Source organism: Montipora foliosa, chromosome 1 (assembly GCF_036669935.1).
Source record: "Montipora foliosa isolate CH-2021 chromosome 1, ASM3666993v2, whole genome shotgun sequence".
NCBI lineage: Eukaryota > Metazoa > Cnidaria > Anthozoa > Scleractinia > Acroporidae > Montipora > Montipora foliosa.
Genome location: NC_090869.1, coordinates 72,553,130 through 72,568,604, shown reverse-complemented (window position 1 = coordinate 72,568,604; position 15,475 = coordinate 72,553,130). Strand labels below are relative to the sequence as shown.

Genomic DNA, 15,475 nt, shown 5'->3' with positions numbered 1-15,475 from the left:
TTAAGAATTCTGAGAAGCAATAAAGGCTTCAACGACTGATCAAACCTCGATTTTTTTTTTCAAGCGGCCGTCAGCCATGCCTGATTTCGCTGCAATGATTTCTCAGTCATCAATCACCTCAAGTCCGCAAATCAATATACAGGATATGCAGGACATCCCATTTATATTCTCTAGGAGAAGTAAAGTAGTTCCTTATCTGTTAAAACAAAAAAAAAAACATTGCCAGAAATCGTGGACATTTTGCGCCCGTGATTAATTGTCAGCGGAATCTCATTTTCAAAATGGCGGACAAAGTTTATCGCAGTCAAGGAAAACGTATCCCCCACGATATTTTAAATAATTTGAGCTCTGTGGATCTGTTTTACGAAAAAAAGGCAAGAAAAAAACATCTTCCAAGAATATTTTAGGTGTCTACCATGCCGAGCGGCTCATAGGAAGAAAACAGGACGCAGATGTAAGTAAAACTGTACTTCACTGAATCTGAAGAGGAAATTCTGTTCCCATCTTTAGTGCCCATTCTATTTTTCGTTTTTTGTAACTCTCAAGAATCTCAGACATTTTGTTTTATATGGTGTAAGCAAAGCTTTATTTTGCGGATTTGTGTTTAATTTTCCCGCGTATATACTTCCATTAAAACCAAGCCTGGTATGCCAATCGTGGATATTTAAAAGCCTGGAACCTAGTTTATATCCCGTGAAACATCTGTGGATTTATAGCAACAAACAAAATGACCATCAGGTGAAGTTTGGAGTTGTGAAGCTTTCCCTTTTCCTTGTCTGACCGAAATGGGTCATTCGCAAATATGGCGTCCATTACTGGACTACAGATGGAAATGGACAAAATAATGCGCCTTTAGAAGTATATTGCGGTGCAAAAATCGTCTTTTTTACGACTGTTTCGGAAACATCTTACATCGCAGAAGTGATATTGAGTCGGGCAAATTTACTTCAGTGAAGGGTTTATCCTCTAATCGACGAGTATTTCGCATGACTTCGGCAAGCTTTTAAGACAATGTAAAGAGAAATGGAGCCTACAACGAGAGATGAAAGTGGCCACTTCGGGAAGTAAGTAAATTAGCCATTTTCAACCCAGATGCGAAGGTTACACAGCACTTAACGTGTTTCGAGTCGGGCTCCGAAGATCCGTAAGCTCATAACCGATATATTTGAACAAGTTTCTTTATCTCCATACATTTTCTTGTACGAATTCGCAGCCATTATGGCCTTTGTGCGCACGCGCAACCGCCATCTTGTCCCTAATTTCTGGCAATGAGCTCTTTCTTAAGGCAAGAGCTTGCTAACAAAAATGATAAGCTTACTATTTGTCGTTGACAAAACTATCGATTCCGTCTTTTCCAGTCGCGATGCCCAAAGATATGCTGACAAAAACTGCAGGTATCCCTAAAATGGAGAAAAGTGTGATATTAATACACCCTTGTCGTTTCTGCCATAAGTTTCGACATAGCTTTAGTGCTGTTGACGACCAACAACAAGTGGCATAGAGCGCTTGGTATTTCGTAGCTGTAATCTAACCTCAAGATCTAGATGTGTAGGCACAAACCGTTAGACATGAATGTCAGTGGTTTTGTACGGGGCAGAAACAAAGCAAAAAACAAATCCACATAGAAAGAAATTAGACGTATGTGACCATCGATATCTTCCGAGTTAAGTGTCAATGTAGAAATATGGAGCAGGACCCAGCAGGACGAACTTTGCACTCAAGTGAGAGAGACAAGATGATGACGTACATAGTTCGGATGTGCAAAACAAGCACGTCCTCCGGGAGGACGAGAGGGAAAAGAGGGACTAAGATGAAGCGAGGAATTGAAGAAAAAAACTGCAAAGGGGCGTGAATGTTTTAGATACCATCTGGGACGAGACCATGGAGACAACTAAAGCCAGATAGCAGAGGATGCTTAGTGAGATTGAAACGTGGACCCTGACCAATATGCTGGGGAAAATTGTCAATGGATGCTACACTAGAATGCTGCGAACGGCCCTGAACGTGCATAGGCAAGAACAAATGACTAATCAGGAACCCTACGGGAGTCTCCCAAGAGTCTGTGAAACAATCCGTGCCCCTCACAATGAAGAAACCACAGGTACCCCAAGCTCGATATATTATGCAAGAGTAGAAATATATCGTCAGTAGATCACAGACGATAGAAGGGATTAAGGGCCGCCCAACTCTGAAAACGTTTGCTTCGAAAGCCATCGAATGAGGCTTTATTCACAACCCGCGTTAACCAAACCGTTGGAAGATCCTTTAGCGACGCGCAATAAGACTCACGATTGAGCACCCAAGTTGTGCCCATTGAAAGCAAGCAAATGTTTGCAGAGTTTGGTTGGCCTTAATTCCTTCTCAGCGTACAAGCGGCTCGAATGAAGAAGACGAATAGCTAGCGGAGGTATCGTTCGTGATCTACGTGGAATTTCGAGGCGATCGAATCCTTGGGAGCGATTTTTTTTTTCTTTCGATGATTCCGGCGGCTTCGTCTCGGTGCCCAACCTTGGGAAAGAATACTGATAGAGGGAAAAGAAGAGGAACCAAAAACCACCTAAATCGCTCTTAATAAACCCAGAAATCATACCAGAGACAAAAACACACAAGACTGAAGCAAGGTAAGCTATTTTTGTCTTTTAAATCGTGAATATTTTTTTGAATTTTGACAAAAACCGTTTTCCCCATACAAATCCTTATATTTCTACTCTTGCATAATGTACTACAGTACAGTGGATACTCGTGTATCGAGCTTGGGCTACCTGTAAAGAAACGGCTTCGATTATAAAGTGCGGTTTGGAAACCGCAACTTGGTCACCTAAATCGAGGTAGACCAAGAACTGCATACATTGACATCATCAAGACTGACACTGGATTGTAGAATATTAAAGAAATAAGAGACGCCATGTTCGATGAGTCCATTTGGAACTAAGCTTTTGTCTGTCTGTCAGACAGTCAGTCAGTCAGTCAGTCAGTCAGGCAGCGAGCGAGCGAGTGAGTGAGTGAGTGAGTGAGTGAGTGAGTGAGTGAGTGAGTGAGTGAGTGAGTGAGTGAGCGAGCGAGCGAGCGAGCGAGCGAGCGAGCGAGCAAGTAATGGAAGAAAATGCGTGCCCGACTCAGCGTATGTTAATATTGGATTAAGAAGATAATAATGATGATGATGATGAAAAATTTTATTTTCGATGTAGACTCGAGGATACTCGAAAAAATCCGAGTGCTTCTTTGCAGGAGTCGAACCTGTATATAACAGCTCTGTATTAAGCGGCCAGTTTTCAAAGTCCCGATTTTTCGCTCATACAAACGCTGTATTTGTTACCTGTATTAGGCGGCCACCTGTATTAAGCGGCCGCGGCCACCCTGTGCCGTCCCATGTTTGTCTTTCTTTGTTATTTTTACCTGTATTAAGCGGCCACCCTAAACGGAAACTAAGCCGTATGCCATTTTATGTGGTGTTTTATTGTGTTTAAAATGCAGTCCTTCATCACTATGAAGAAATATCATTTGCAAAGCTACTGTAAACTGACAATAGGTTCTTTAGTGTCGTTAACGCTTTTCAGATGTCTGCAATGTGCTTAAGTACAGTACAAAATCAAAAACGCAAAAAAATAATCGTTTTGAAGATATGCTTCACTCTTCAGCTAGAAATTCGTCTTCAATTAGCTTGTTCTTTAGCCATGTGATGGAGAATGGATCGCCTTCAAACCCATACTCGCAAGGGATTTCCAGGCCATAACCTCCACCTCTGTTAACTCGCTTGCCCTTTCACCGTAACTTTCCCTTTGTTTGTAGGCCATTTCAAAAAATTTGGTTAGCCACAATGCCATCAACTTAGGTGCATGTCCAATCACTTCATAATCGTCCATAATTTAATTAGGGTGAGAATATGGTTTCGAAGTGGTTTTGCCACGTAATTTTTCCGTAATTTTGGGCGAACAATTGCCACAGTATTTGAGTCTTCCTTATTTTGCGGCTCTCGCTTCAATGCGTACATCTCATCGACTTTTGGCTCCCATATACTCAAGTATGCATGGTACCCACGGATACAAAAGTAGACGTGAAGAAGTTCCTTTGTCATATTTTAGCTGTAGAAAGAACTTTCCAAGTGAACCACATCAGATTATGAGTCAATAGTGGGATGTCTTGGATGTCTTACAAAACGTCCGCCGATAATTTGGTAGTCAAAAAGGCGACGTACATGTCCGACTTTTTTAAGACTTCGTATTTCCTACCCTATTACTTCTTTAACTTGAACAGTTTTGTTGTCTATTGTGCTACTTTTAATTAGAAACATTTCCTTTATTTATGCACATTGAACAACTATGAAATAACGGAATTAGATATTTTGTTGTGAACCTAGTCATAGAAATGCAGTACAATAATTGTATACTTTAATATCACTTTTATTTTGCCGTTAAGTTACAAGTTGGCACTGAACTTTGTTTAAAGCCAGTAGATCGCTTGAAAGAGTGTTGATTGTTCTATTGTTTCCTTGCATGAAGTGTATTTGTATGATACGCCATTAAAATTGACATTAGACCACGCCCAGTGAGTATTTTTAGTGATCCTGTATTAAGCGGCCACCTGTATTAAGCGGCCAGTTTCTCAAGTCCCCAGGGTGGCCGTTATATACAGGTTCGACTGTATCTCTCAGTACAATGATTATGGTCATCATGCTTAGATTCATTGTTTGAATTGCCTGTGTTATCTTATGATATGGAATGTCATTATTGCTGCGAGCCACAAAGCGAGCAGCAACACTAATCTTGACGGTATCCCTGTGTGCTCTATATGCCAGGAAAAATCTCGATTTCTCGATTTTGTGTCTGTCTGTCTGTCCTGATGATTTTGACGTCATTCTGTGACCCTCCAGCGAGAAAAAAATGTCGTCCGCAGTCGAGGAAAAAAAAAAGGATTTTAGTCGAAGTCACGGAAAAATTACATTGAGAGCTTCTTTGGAGCCTAGCGAAGGCATCTGGCTGGTTTTTATTGAAAAACATCGCAATCGTAACCGATATTCATGTGAAAAACTGTAAAGTTCTGACTCTGTTGCATAAACATCGATCATTAGAATTCCACGCGACTTCTCTATAACTTCGGCCGTTAACTTGTTTTCCACTCTCAAAATTACCTACATTTTGCGTAGAATACCTTTTAGAATGATTTCAGGTTTCTGATATGATACTTTTTGATTGGGAGGCATATTGTGACAAAAAAAATCATCACTTTTGGCGACGCGTCAGGGGCACCCAACGACCAATTTGTTGTAAAATGTATTATTATACCCCAGTTAATGAAAATAAATGTTATTAAGCCATTTTCAGGTGTTTTTCAGTGTTTCTGGGAAAGCATTATCTGTTCCTTTTTCCCAGCAAGACACAAGAAATTTCCCAGCCAGCTAGATAAGTTTTCAGAGTTTCTACAGCCAGCTCGGGTTGAAATGCTAGAAAAAGTCAGTAATTCCCAGCCAGCTCATCGGAACACCTGTATTTTTGCCAGCCAGCAAGATTCCTCTGGAGCAGATAAAGTGAGGAACGGATTCGCTGGGTGCCCCTGACGCGTAAGTTACGTTATCGCTTTTGCCTGCATGCCTTTCATCATGTCTCTAAAAAATAATCATAAAATATTCGCGGAAGTTCGATTTCTCTGAAATTTCAAAGGGTGATTGCTAAAGAGTGGACCTTGGCTATCAATTAAAACATCTCTGTTTTGCAAGAGAATAATGCGACCTTTGAATTGTGTTCGTGAGTGACGTGATGTTTATCTTTGTTCTTGTTGTGCAAATTTTTTACGGGGAAATGAAATTACAAAAAATTTCTACCGAAAGAACGTTAAATCTCTATGTTGAGCATTTATTTGAACATAAAAGAAGCAACACTTAGCCGGAAATAATATTATAAGTCAATACTTAGAAAAAAAAAAAGCAAAAGGGTTCATAATTCAGTTATAAGACATCTTTTATGCAGTTGAGTCAATAAAAACATTGTTGTCTTAAATCATTCAATTGTTTCAATGTATTAAATACAACTGCAAGCTTTAAAAGTTGTGCAAATATTACTCAATACTTCCACATCTCATTTGCAGCACTTCACTTGCAAATGCAACAACTCGACGTGGTCAAAATGTTGTGGACTCAGGAGACCCAGCCGAGTGAGTCCACAACAAATTTTCACCACTCTGATGACGAATGTCGTTGTCGATAAGAATACAGACAACGCTCAACCACTTTCGATTTGTTTTTTGCCACAATATTCAACGCCAAAGAAAATTTTTATCAGTTCAGAGCGTGACCAAAATCATGACTCGAAGAAAGAGCAAGCGTTGTCTATAACTTTCTCGCAATATGATTGGTTTATTTCCCAGAATGGGCGTTCCTGATTGGCTATTACATTGCGTGACAAATTGACGCGAACATGACGCATACAGCGCTGTCTAGACTGTTGTCGACAACGGAAAATTAGCCAATCAGATTGCGAGATTACAAGCAATTGTGGTAAAATAGAATATAGAAGTACTGTATGATACGTTGAAGGAGCTACGAAATCGATACAGTTTGATTTTAACCATTATGGGCTTACCCCATGACAAGAGATGATACACGAGCATTTTATGGCTAACGTTGTAGACCTTAACAGTGAACAAGTAAAGATGAATTCCATCCACCAGCATCCAGCATAAAGCTGCCATAAAAAAGTACTGCATTAAAGCGGCTGCCGCCACACAGGCGCCCTGTAAAATATAATTGAGAAGCCGGTCATTGGTGCAATTGACTGCAAGAACAGATGCACTAGGATCCGTAACCTCCCTTCCAAGTCATGAGGGACCTGTAGAGTGGAGTATGAGTTGATGCACAAAGAAAAAAAATAGCGCAATCCAAAGCTAGTCCGCATGTGCAGAACAGAGAATTCCTATTCGTGATAGCGTTTGTGCTCCAATCTGGAGTTTGCTAGTATAACCAGGGGCCCGTTTCTCCAACGTCCCGAAATCTTTTCGGACCAGAAAGGGCATTAACAAAACTGCTATCCAATTTTTTTTTGGCAAGATGGCCTTTTGATATGTTTTCAAAATAACGAAAGGCAAAATGGCTATTAAGTTTGGTGACTCTCCATTCATAAAGTTCATAGGGAGTTATGCCACTCGAAAAAGACCCGAAAAGTTTCGGGACTTTCGACGGGTCCTAGGTCATACCATAACGTCGAGTCTTTGCGACCAGTGTTTGGTTTCTTTGATGATGATTATGAACAAATCAGTTTTATTAATACATGCAGTACAGGGCCTACGCTTCATACCCCTGACGAACTAACTGGTCCGTTTTCGGGGCCGTAGTGTGAGTTTCGGCCCTTGTGCAGGAATGGCGCAGTGGTGAGAGCACTCCCTTCCCACCAATGTGGCCTGGGTTCGATTCCCTGACTCGGCGTCACATGTGGGTTGAGTTTGTTGGTTCTCTACTCTGCACCGAGAGGTTTTCTCCGGGAAATCCGGTTTCCCCCCTCCTCAAAAACCAATATTTGACTTGATTTGTGTTAATTGTTAATTTCAGTTTACAGTGTCCCCAATTAGTGCTCCAGCGCTCGAATGACTAGACATTTAAATAAAGTTCCTTTCTTTTCCTTTCCTTTCGTTTTCTCAGTTTAATTTATGGCTCGGCTGCGAAACAGTGGCAAAGCAAGAGCACGTACCAATTAGTCATCCTAAACCATTTTCGAACAGGTGTGACTAAAATTGATATGCCACAGTCATGTGTGATACTTTTTGACAAATACATAACACAACGGTCATTCCATGCACCCCTCTTGGCACTCGTTTCGAGAATTAGGCAATTACATGACTTTTGGAGGTCATATAGTTTATTTGTGGCCCGAGTAGCATCATTTGCGCCCGAGCGGAGCCAGGGTGCAAATCACGCTACGAGGGACATGAATGAACTATATGCCCAACAAAAGTCATGTGATTAATCATTATTATCAATATACCTTATTCCAAAATGGCAGCCATTTCACTATTCTTTTGTTTCCATGGAAATTGGCCCTTATGGCCTCGCTTTCAAACGCAAAAATCACTAGAATATCTAACCATGGACGAGGCCATAAGGGCCAATTTGCACGGAAACAAGAGAATACCGAAATGGCGGCCATTTTGGAATAAGGTGTATACACAAGGCCAAATCGTACAAATTCATTTAATAGGGAAAAATGTTTAACAGAGATGTAGCATGAATCTATGGTATAGAATGTTGTTGCTATAATACGATCAGCTACACAAGAGCAAAAATTGAGAGAAGAAAAGAGTTAAAAAAAAGAAAATCACATCAACAATAATTCGCGCTAAGTTTGGCATTGAAATGGTATCCTCAGGATCTCATTGGCCGAGCGACGTTGTTTGACATCTTTGCATGCGCAGTTAATCAGAGTCAGGGGGGCAAATGCATTTCAGCCTGGGCATTTTCCGTTTGGCCCGCAAAATGGCGGGTTTTACAGAGGGCAGTTTGTCATTCGGCCCGGCGTATTGATAATAGTGGTTAGTTATTAATGACCGTCGAGTGTGACATTTTATATACACACAGCAGCTTCACCTCACCTAACGTAATATTATGTAGTTGTCATAAAGTTTCACACCTGACTATAGCGTATCAATTCGATCTAGTAACTACTTAGCGCGCTCGCCTCACATCCTACGCAATTAGACAGTCTGTTTTTCCTTTCGTTCGCCTCGTCTTTCTCTCATCCATTTTCCTCATTCATTCGGTTTTTACTAACCTTATTGGCCGTGGCATTAATTCCAACAAGAAAGGTGATTTGTCCTGTCAATAGAGAGGACATCAAGCTCACACGAATCTGGAATAAAGGCGAACTCCTCTCTCTAAAGAAAAGTAAACAAAAAGAACATGATCTCACGCATCAATTATTTGTTAATTATGAAATGGAGGTGGGCGGCCGGGCCACTACTGTAAATGTTCTATTAGAGCCCCTTCTTCCTTCCCCCCCCCCCCCCCCCCCCCTCCACCTCTATTCACGGCATCATTTTTACACTTCATTTTCTTTTGTTACCACTGTCGGTGGTATCGCCGTTATGACGGATGACGCAAAAAATAGATTCCTTAGTAGCTTCCTTTGTCCTTTTGATTGCCCCTCAACATTTGTACCCAGATCATTTGCATAACGGCACATGTTACATATACATTCATATTTAACTGACCACTCCCCAAAGGGGCTTCTTTGGGCAAATGATACATATAATGATGCAACAGAACAAAAACTGTTTTAAGAATCAAATGCAGCCGAGAAGTTGAACCAGGGATCAAATTCAATAAAGGGTCAAAACTCATAAGCTCTGGATCTCGAAGCAACCACCCTAACCACTGGGCCACAGTCCCTCCTTCGAAAATACTTTGAGTAGCTTCTAGTCTCAAACAAACTCGACCAATTGTCTCTTTTCCCAAAAAAAGGAGAAAAATCTTACTACTACTACTACTACTACTACTACTACTACTACTACTACTACTACTACTACTACTACTACTACTACTACTACTACTACTACTACTACTACTACTACTACTACTACTACATTTTTATAGCTTTCTGATCTTGATAATAGGGAGCTTACGAGTCGACGACGTTTGCAAGACGGCGCCGTTGAGTCACCTCACAGTACCGCGTCTCCTTCCTGTAGAATTTGTACTTTTACACGATTTTCACACAGGAACTATGGAACGTTCGATTCGGAAGACAAAACAAACGATGAATGCAAGGTTCAGTTTTGTTTCTATAGGCCTGGGGAGGACATTTATGAACTTGCTGAACAGCTTCAGCTGCCTGACGAGATGACCACTTCTTATGCATGTGTCTCAAGAGCTATGCATGAAGATTTGCCTTTAAATTTCGCTAGCGCTTTTATTTTTAGTTGGACTATTCGCCATGGTGCAGCAGAAGGTCGTTACTTGAATAACATGCCCCTAAATGTGATACTTGATGACCCGGCAAAAACACCTGGAGCATCAACAGAAAATTTGACAACTAACATCGCTTCTATTTTCAATGTCGTCAACTTTCGCGCGACTCCGGCAAGTGCTCATAGAGGCATGCGTAGCAGACATGTCACGCAACCTAACGGCGCCGTCGTGTAAAGGTTCTCGATTCGTAAGGTCCTTAATAAAATGATACAATCGTGCAAATGGCCTATTACTATTACGTATTTGTTACTTATGCCTATATAAACTGGTTGCATATCACAAACACAGCTCCACGCAGAAACTCTTAAGATGATTTATTTCATGTATTTTTTGTGACGTACGTTAGCACCCAGTGGCTGATTATAGTGATGACAGATTCCAGGATAGACAATCCCAAGCCTACATACGTGAGGATCTCCAATAGTTTCCTGTCCGTTTGAGACTGTTAAAAATTGTAAAAAAATCATTAATAATTCATGATGAACAGCCGAGGACAAGAGAATTCAGATCACATAACATTTCATGGTACAGATAAGAATGAACATCTCATCCTCATCGCTAAGGCTGATCGAAACACGTTTTACACTGGGCTGATGGCAGGCAAGTTCCGAAACCCAAGCATTGCACACGTGTGTTATTTTGCTCGGTTTGTCTTTCATGGTTTTTTTTCTAACACATAATACATACATAATACATATATATTATATATGTTGGAAGTTGCTGTGGGTATTTGTAAAACTTTAGCCTATTTAAACTATATAAATACAAACGGTGTTCAATTTTAAAATAACTTTTGTAATTCAGACCGTGTTTATCTTGTAGTGCTGGTCTCGCTTCTTTCGTCTCATACACGACATGATGTTTTATAAAATTATTTGACTATTATGGAAACGATTACAGATTTATGTGCACTTACGAGTTTAGCGTCAACATTTATGAGGTCCATAAGCACTGCAAAATGTGTTAAATGGTTGCAAACACACACTGTTTCTGAGCTGCCTGGTGTAAAATTGACGTAACAACCGTCCCCTGACCATCTTAATGAATAGAGAAATATTAGTTTATCCATGGAACAGTTTGTAAAATGAATCTTCAATTGGTGTGGAAAAAAAAATTCGGGATTTCTTGGGTTTTGCAGTGCTGCGCACGGTGATAAGCTCAAAATTCCCGCGCAGCCGTCGTAGCCAACCAAAGAAACTATTCGGAGCTTCCCGCGCCTTTCCCGCGCTGTGCGTCATGATTTTACTTATAGAACGCCTCCCTTGGGAGATTCAGCACGTCCACTGTTGTAAAAGCCAATCAAAACAAAGCTATCTCAGCATCAAAGGAAATATGATACTTTTCGCGGGAAAAACCTGTTCCTAAAAAAGATAAAGAAAATTAACATAAAAATAAAAATTCGGAAAAGGGTTAAATCAAGGAATTAGTGGAGGTAGAGATCCCCTTGATGAGCTCCTGTCCACGCGCGCGAAGCACCATGGGTAAGAAAAATGTTGACTGATCTGTGCGAGAAAATTTGGTTTTGGTCCCTGTACGACCATACGTCCAACCCTCCATGTATGACAATGTGACCATATCGCGGGCTCAAGTTTAGAGCTTAACCATGCGGCTATATTCCAGCTAGTTTAGGTAAATCATTTTATGATCAATTGACACCTGTCAAAACAAGGCATCGGCTGAGTAGTAACACGTGACCATGTCGAGGGCTCAAGTTTAGAGCTCATCTCGGTCAGGTGTTGACCGTTGACCAGGTACTGGGTTTCGATTGGATCGCAGGTTCAAGCCAGGTTAACTTATTGTAAGAATAAATACCGGTAAGCCGGGAGCTCCGCCTTTAGGCTTGGCTAAATCTATATATTACACAGATATTGTTTAAAGTGTCAATGACAGATTTTCCTTCATTTACTCAATTGAAAGATCATGGTTTTCTGAGATAAAGACAATGAAAAAAATTCCATATCGATTCTCCTTCCATGCGACCTTTAGAATGAAAAATCAACATTTTCACTTCCGGGGAAGGAGGGATACAAAACCACGCTGGTAAGGAGACTGGGGCTAGCACAACTGTGACGTCAACTAACGGCTGGCTCTGCCGTATTGCCCGAAGCGGGAAATACCATAATCATCTTTGTTTGTCCACCCAAATTTTTGAGTAAGCATTGTTTTTGTTTTCTCTTGGGACCAAGCCCCAAGAGAAGTTGGAAACAATGCTTATGCAAAATTTGGGTAGACAAACAAGGAGTAGAAAATATACCGCAAAGGTTGGTCAAGACAACGTGAATATAGGCGTTGTTACAATATTTCGGCTGGCGAACACCATCCTTCTTCAGGTTTATTGAATGGATAAACGCTTGTTACAAGATCTTTATATTTACCGGAAATGACATAAAAAGGCTACGTGATGTGTAAAATTAATAAAAACGGAAATGCATAAAAAAAAGAGGAAAGATAATAATACATGATAACAAGGTAAAATAAACAAAAGAAAATAAAAAGGTAGCTAAACTAAATTACATTTCATCTCTTCTGTTAAGGCCTGCAGGCTCCAGTGTTTTTCCCTCTGTGTATGAGGAATGCCTCACGAGCCTCAAAGAGTATTATGGTATTTTCCGCTTCGGGCAATTGACATCACTGGACTGCCATTTCCAGTCTCCTTACGAGCGCGGTTGTGTATCCCCCGTCCCCGGAAGTGAAAATTGCGATCTTTAAAAGGCTGTAAATCAGTATGGAATTTTTTGGGTTTTTTTTAAATCTCAAAAACGATGATGTTTTGATTGAGTGAATAAAGAAAAATCTTCCATATACACTTTAAGTTTTCTTACTTGCTTTCTGAGAGATTCCAGAACACACATTCTCTTTCATTTCCTGCGGACTAAAGTCAAGTAAACTTCTTGGAACTTGTGCAACTATCCATCCATTAAAAGCAATTAAAACTCTGCTCTGACGAAAGCTACAAGATTAAACTTAGTTAAATTCTCAAATGGACTCAATAGGCGCGTCTTCGATGCTACGGACGAAGAAAAAATAATGACAAAAAAATTGATCCCGCCGTCGTATTTCTTCCAATTTGAATACGTCAAATTTACTTTTTTACGACAAAATCGGTTAAACTGCAATCAGAGCTAGGCGAGCGATCAGTATCACAGATCATGAGTTTATTATTAATCTGCCAATCTCCAAACATACCGACTCATTTGTTTTCAAGGATGATGCTTTTATTTACGAAAGGTTGAGGTCCATTGATTTATTAGCCAATCATAAACTAAAAGGCCTTTTAACCGACTGAACAGATTTAGCAAATAAATTGCATGTTGCCATGCGTCTGTTCAGAAAAAAATCCCGCATGACGTCAAAATGTGGCAAGAACAAAAACGTGGCACACCAGGCGGTGTCACGGATGTTCTTACCACAATTTGGCGTCTTCTGTGATTGTTTTTTGATGACGCCATCTATGCGTCTGTCCTCTAATGATCATATGTGAGAACGCAAAATGCCAAATAAGTGTATTATGTAATCACTGATACCTTAAAGTTCTTAAAGACCAAGGTGACATTTTTTAGCAACTCTGCTTTTGAAGGAGGAAATAGTGAAGCTGACATTATATTGGTGTTAATCGTCCTGTAAAAGAAACAAACAAACAAACAAAGAACAGAATGAAGTGAAGATAACGAGACAAGACTAAAAGTGACATAAACATCAGACTTCAGCGAACCGATCTCGGGAAGAAACAAATTATAGTTTATTAGGATCTACCAGACACTTCGTTGGGAAGAAATTTCCTTGTGATTTTTTTGGCTCTACGTTTTGACAACGAGGAAATTAAATGTGTATTTATAAAGCGTGAAGAAGTTGAACGGGATACAAAACACGTAAAACATACGTGTCCACCCCCTCCTCCCGCCCCACCCAACATGTACACGTAGTTTTTTAGGCTTTCAACACGTTATAAGGTGGGGGAGATGGGAACTGCTCTTGAGTTTTAAAATATGTCATCGCTTTTGGTAGTAATTTTGAAATCATGGATAACTGCGAGTAAAATGACAAAACAGTGCCGATACGTACGGGAATACTTTGGATTTTCCTTGGTTTGCGTTTAACGAAAAAAGCGAATTATTCCCCCGCACTTCGACTCTGATCTTTTGTTCTTTCACCATTCAAAATCATTTTTTTCTCGGCATTCCAGGCGCACCTTAACCACCGCAAATACATTCAGGGTCTCGCAGAGTACGAGATTTCGTTGTTTCGCCTAGAGCTGGCGAAAAAAAGGTTAAACGTTTGAATGTTCAATAGGAATTGAAAATTGACCATTCACCACGAAAGGGAATTCGAAGTTTAACGAAACAGAAGACAAGCCCTGTTCCGTTCAACAAGTTGCCAGTGGCTGAACGACGTGAAATGACCGTTTTCCAGTCTCAAAAGATCATGATAACACACTCTCTCGGCTTGAACATTTTTTGATCATCAAATGTTTTAAAAGTTAAGACGTGTGCCTTGAGCTTAATATAACCATGGGGGACTTACAGTGATCAAGTAGAATGGCGGAAGGCATACCTGCTTTTGTTCGTGTTGTTTGCAGTTGTAAACAGCCTATGCAGTTTTTTATATCTCACTCCCATAACTACCGCGCCTGAATAAAGAAAACGAAAGAATCTAAAATGTGACTAGTTTACTCACCAGTATAATTGGAGCTGCATTGAATGGAGTTTCCGTGAAATCAACAATTTAATTTGTGTGGCCAATCACAACCAATCACGTGGCCCGTTCATAAAGCGAAGAAAATTCATCAGCTATTGAAGTGTCTTCGTAAGACATGGCACTTGCTATTTCACAAACTCGTGCCGCAGGGATAAACAACCAAGACCCGAGTGTCTAGTTTACAACGAAAACGGAACATACGCAATTATATTAAAGTACCCCTGTGACCAAAATTCAATTCTTATTTTTCTTTGGATTTCAAAACTATGTTAACTAAACAATAAGCGACCAAATTTTTAAGCCTTCATTTCAAAAAGACACCTGTTTATTTTAACTGGAATTTTCCTATTTAATGGTCCGCCATTACTAACTTTAAGTTCTTGAGAGAGCTGGAGCGAGGAGAAAATGACGTCAAAAGCTCACTAGTTTAAGAATGCAATGCGTGTGTACGCCGCAAAATTAATAACAAGCACGGGAGTTTTGGGATTTCAGACTTTTAAAGTCGTGTTTTGTTTTTATAATGAGCTACAAGGAAATAAAAAAGGTACGTTGACTCCGAATAACCGTCACAACAAATATATTTCTTCCAGGAGAGGCGCGACCGCGAGGAGATTGAGAACAATTTGCGAGGACAACAATAATCTTTTTCCTAGCACCTTCACATTACTTCTTTTCCAGCGAGGAAATACAACCTCCCCCCCCGCGGAACACCACCGATGGGTGTCCCTACCGCTGTACGACCTGCTAAATTTGATGCAAGCTCTTTCAGCAAGTTGTTGTTTATGCAAAATAAACTTGTGAAACTGTTTACATTTTGCAAGAAACTAATTC

General features: G+C 40.3%; 1 protein-coding gene across 1 annotated transcript in view; it reads right to left on the bottom strand.

Annotated features, from left to right (window-relative positions):
• The window catches only part of LOC137973691 (latrophilin-like protein LAT-2), a 27,331-nt gene extending 12,760 nt beyond the window's left edge, over positions 1-14,571 (bottom strand). The window contains exons 1-8 of the mRNA XM_068820568.1: positions 14,501-14,571; positions 13,474-13,567; positions 12,772-12,821; positions 10,866-10,986; positions 10,291-10,391; positions 8,754-8,856; positions 6,576-6,726; positions 1,319-1,400 (exon numbers count right to left, since the gene is read on the bottom strand). Coding sequence (XP_068676669.1) covers positions 1,319-1,400; positions 6,576-6,726; positions 8,754-8,856; positions 10,291-10,391; positions 10,866-10,986; positions 12,772-12,821; positions 13,474-13,567; positions 14,501-14,565 — 767 coding nt within the window. The 5' untranslated portion in view covers positions 14,566-14,571. The remainder of the gene's footprint in view (positions 1-1,318; positions 1,401-6,575; positions 6,727-8,753; positions 8,857-10,290; positions 10,392-10,865; positions 10,987-12,771; positions 12,822-13,473; positions 13,568-14,500) is intronic.
• Positions 14,572-15,475: the final 904 nt, after the last annotated feature.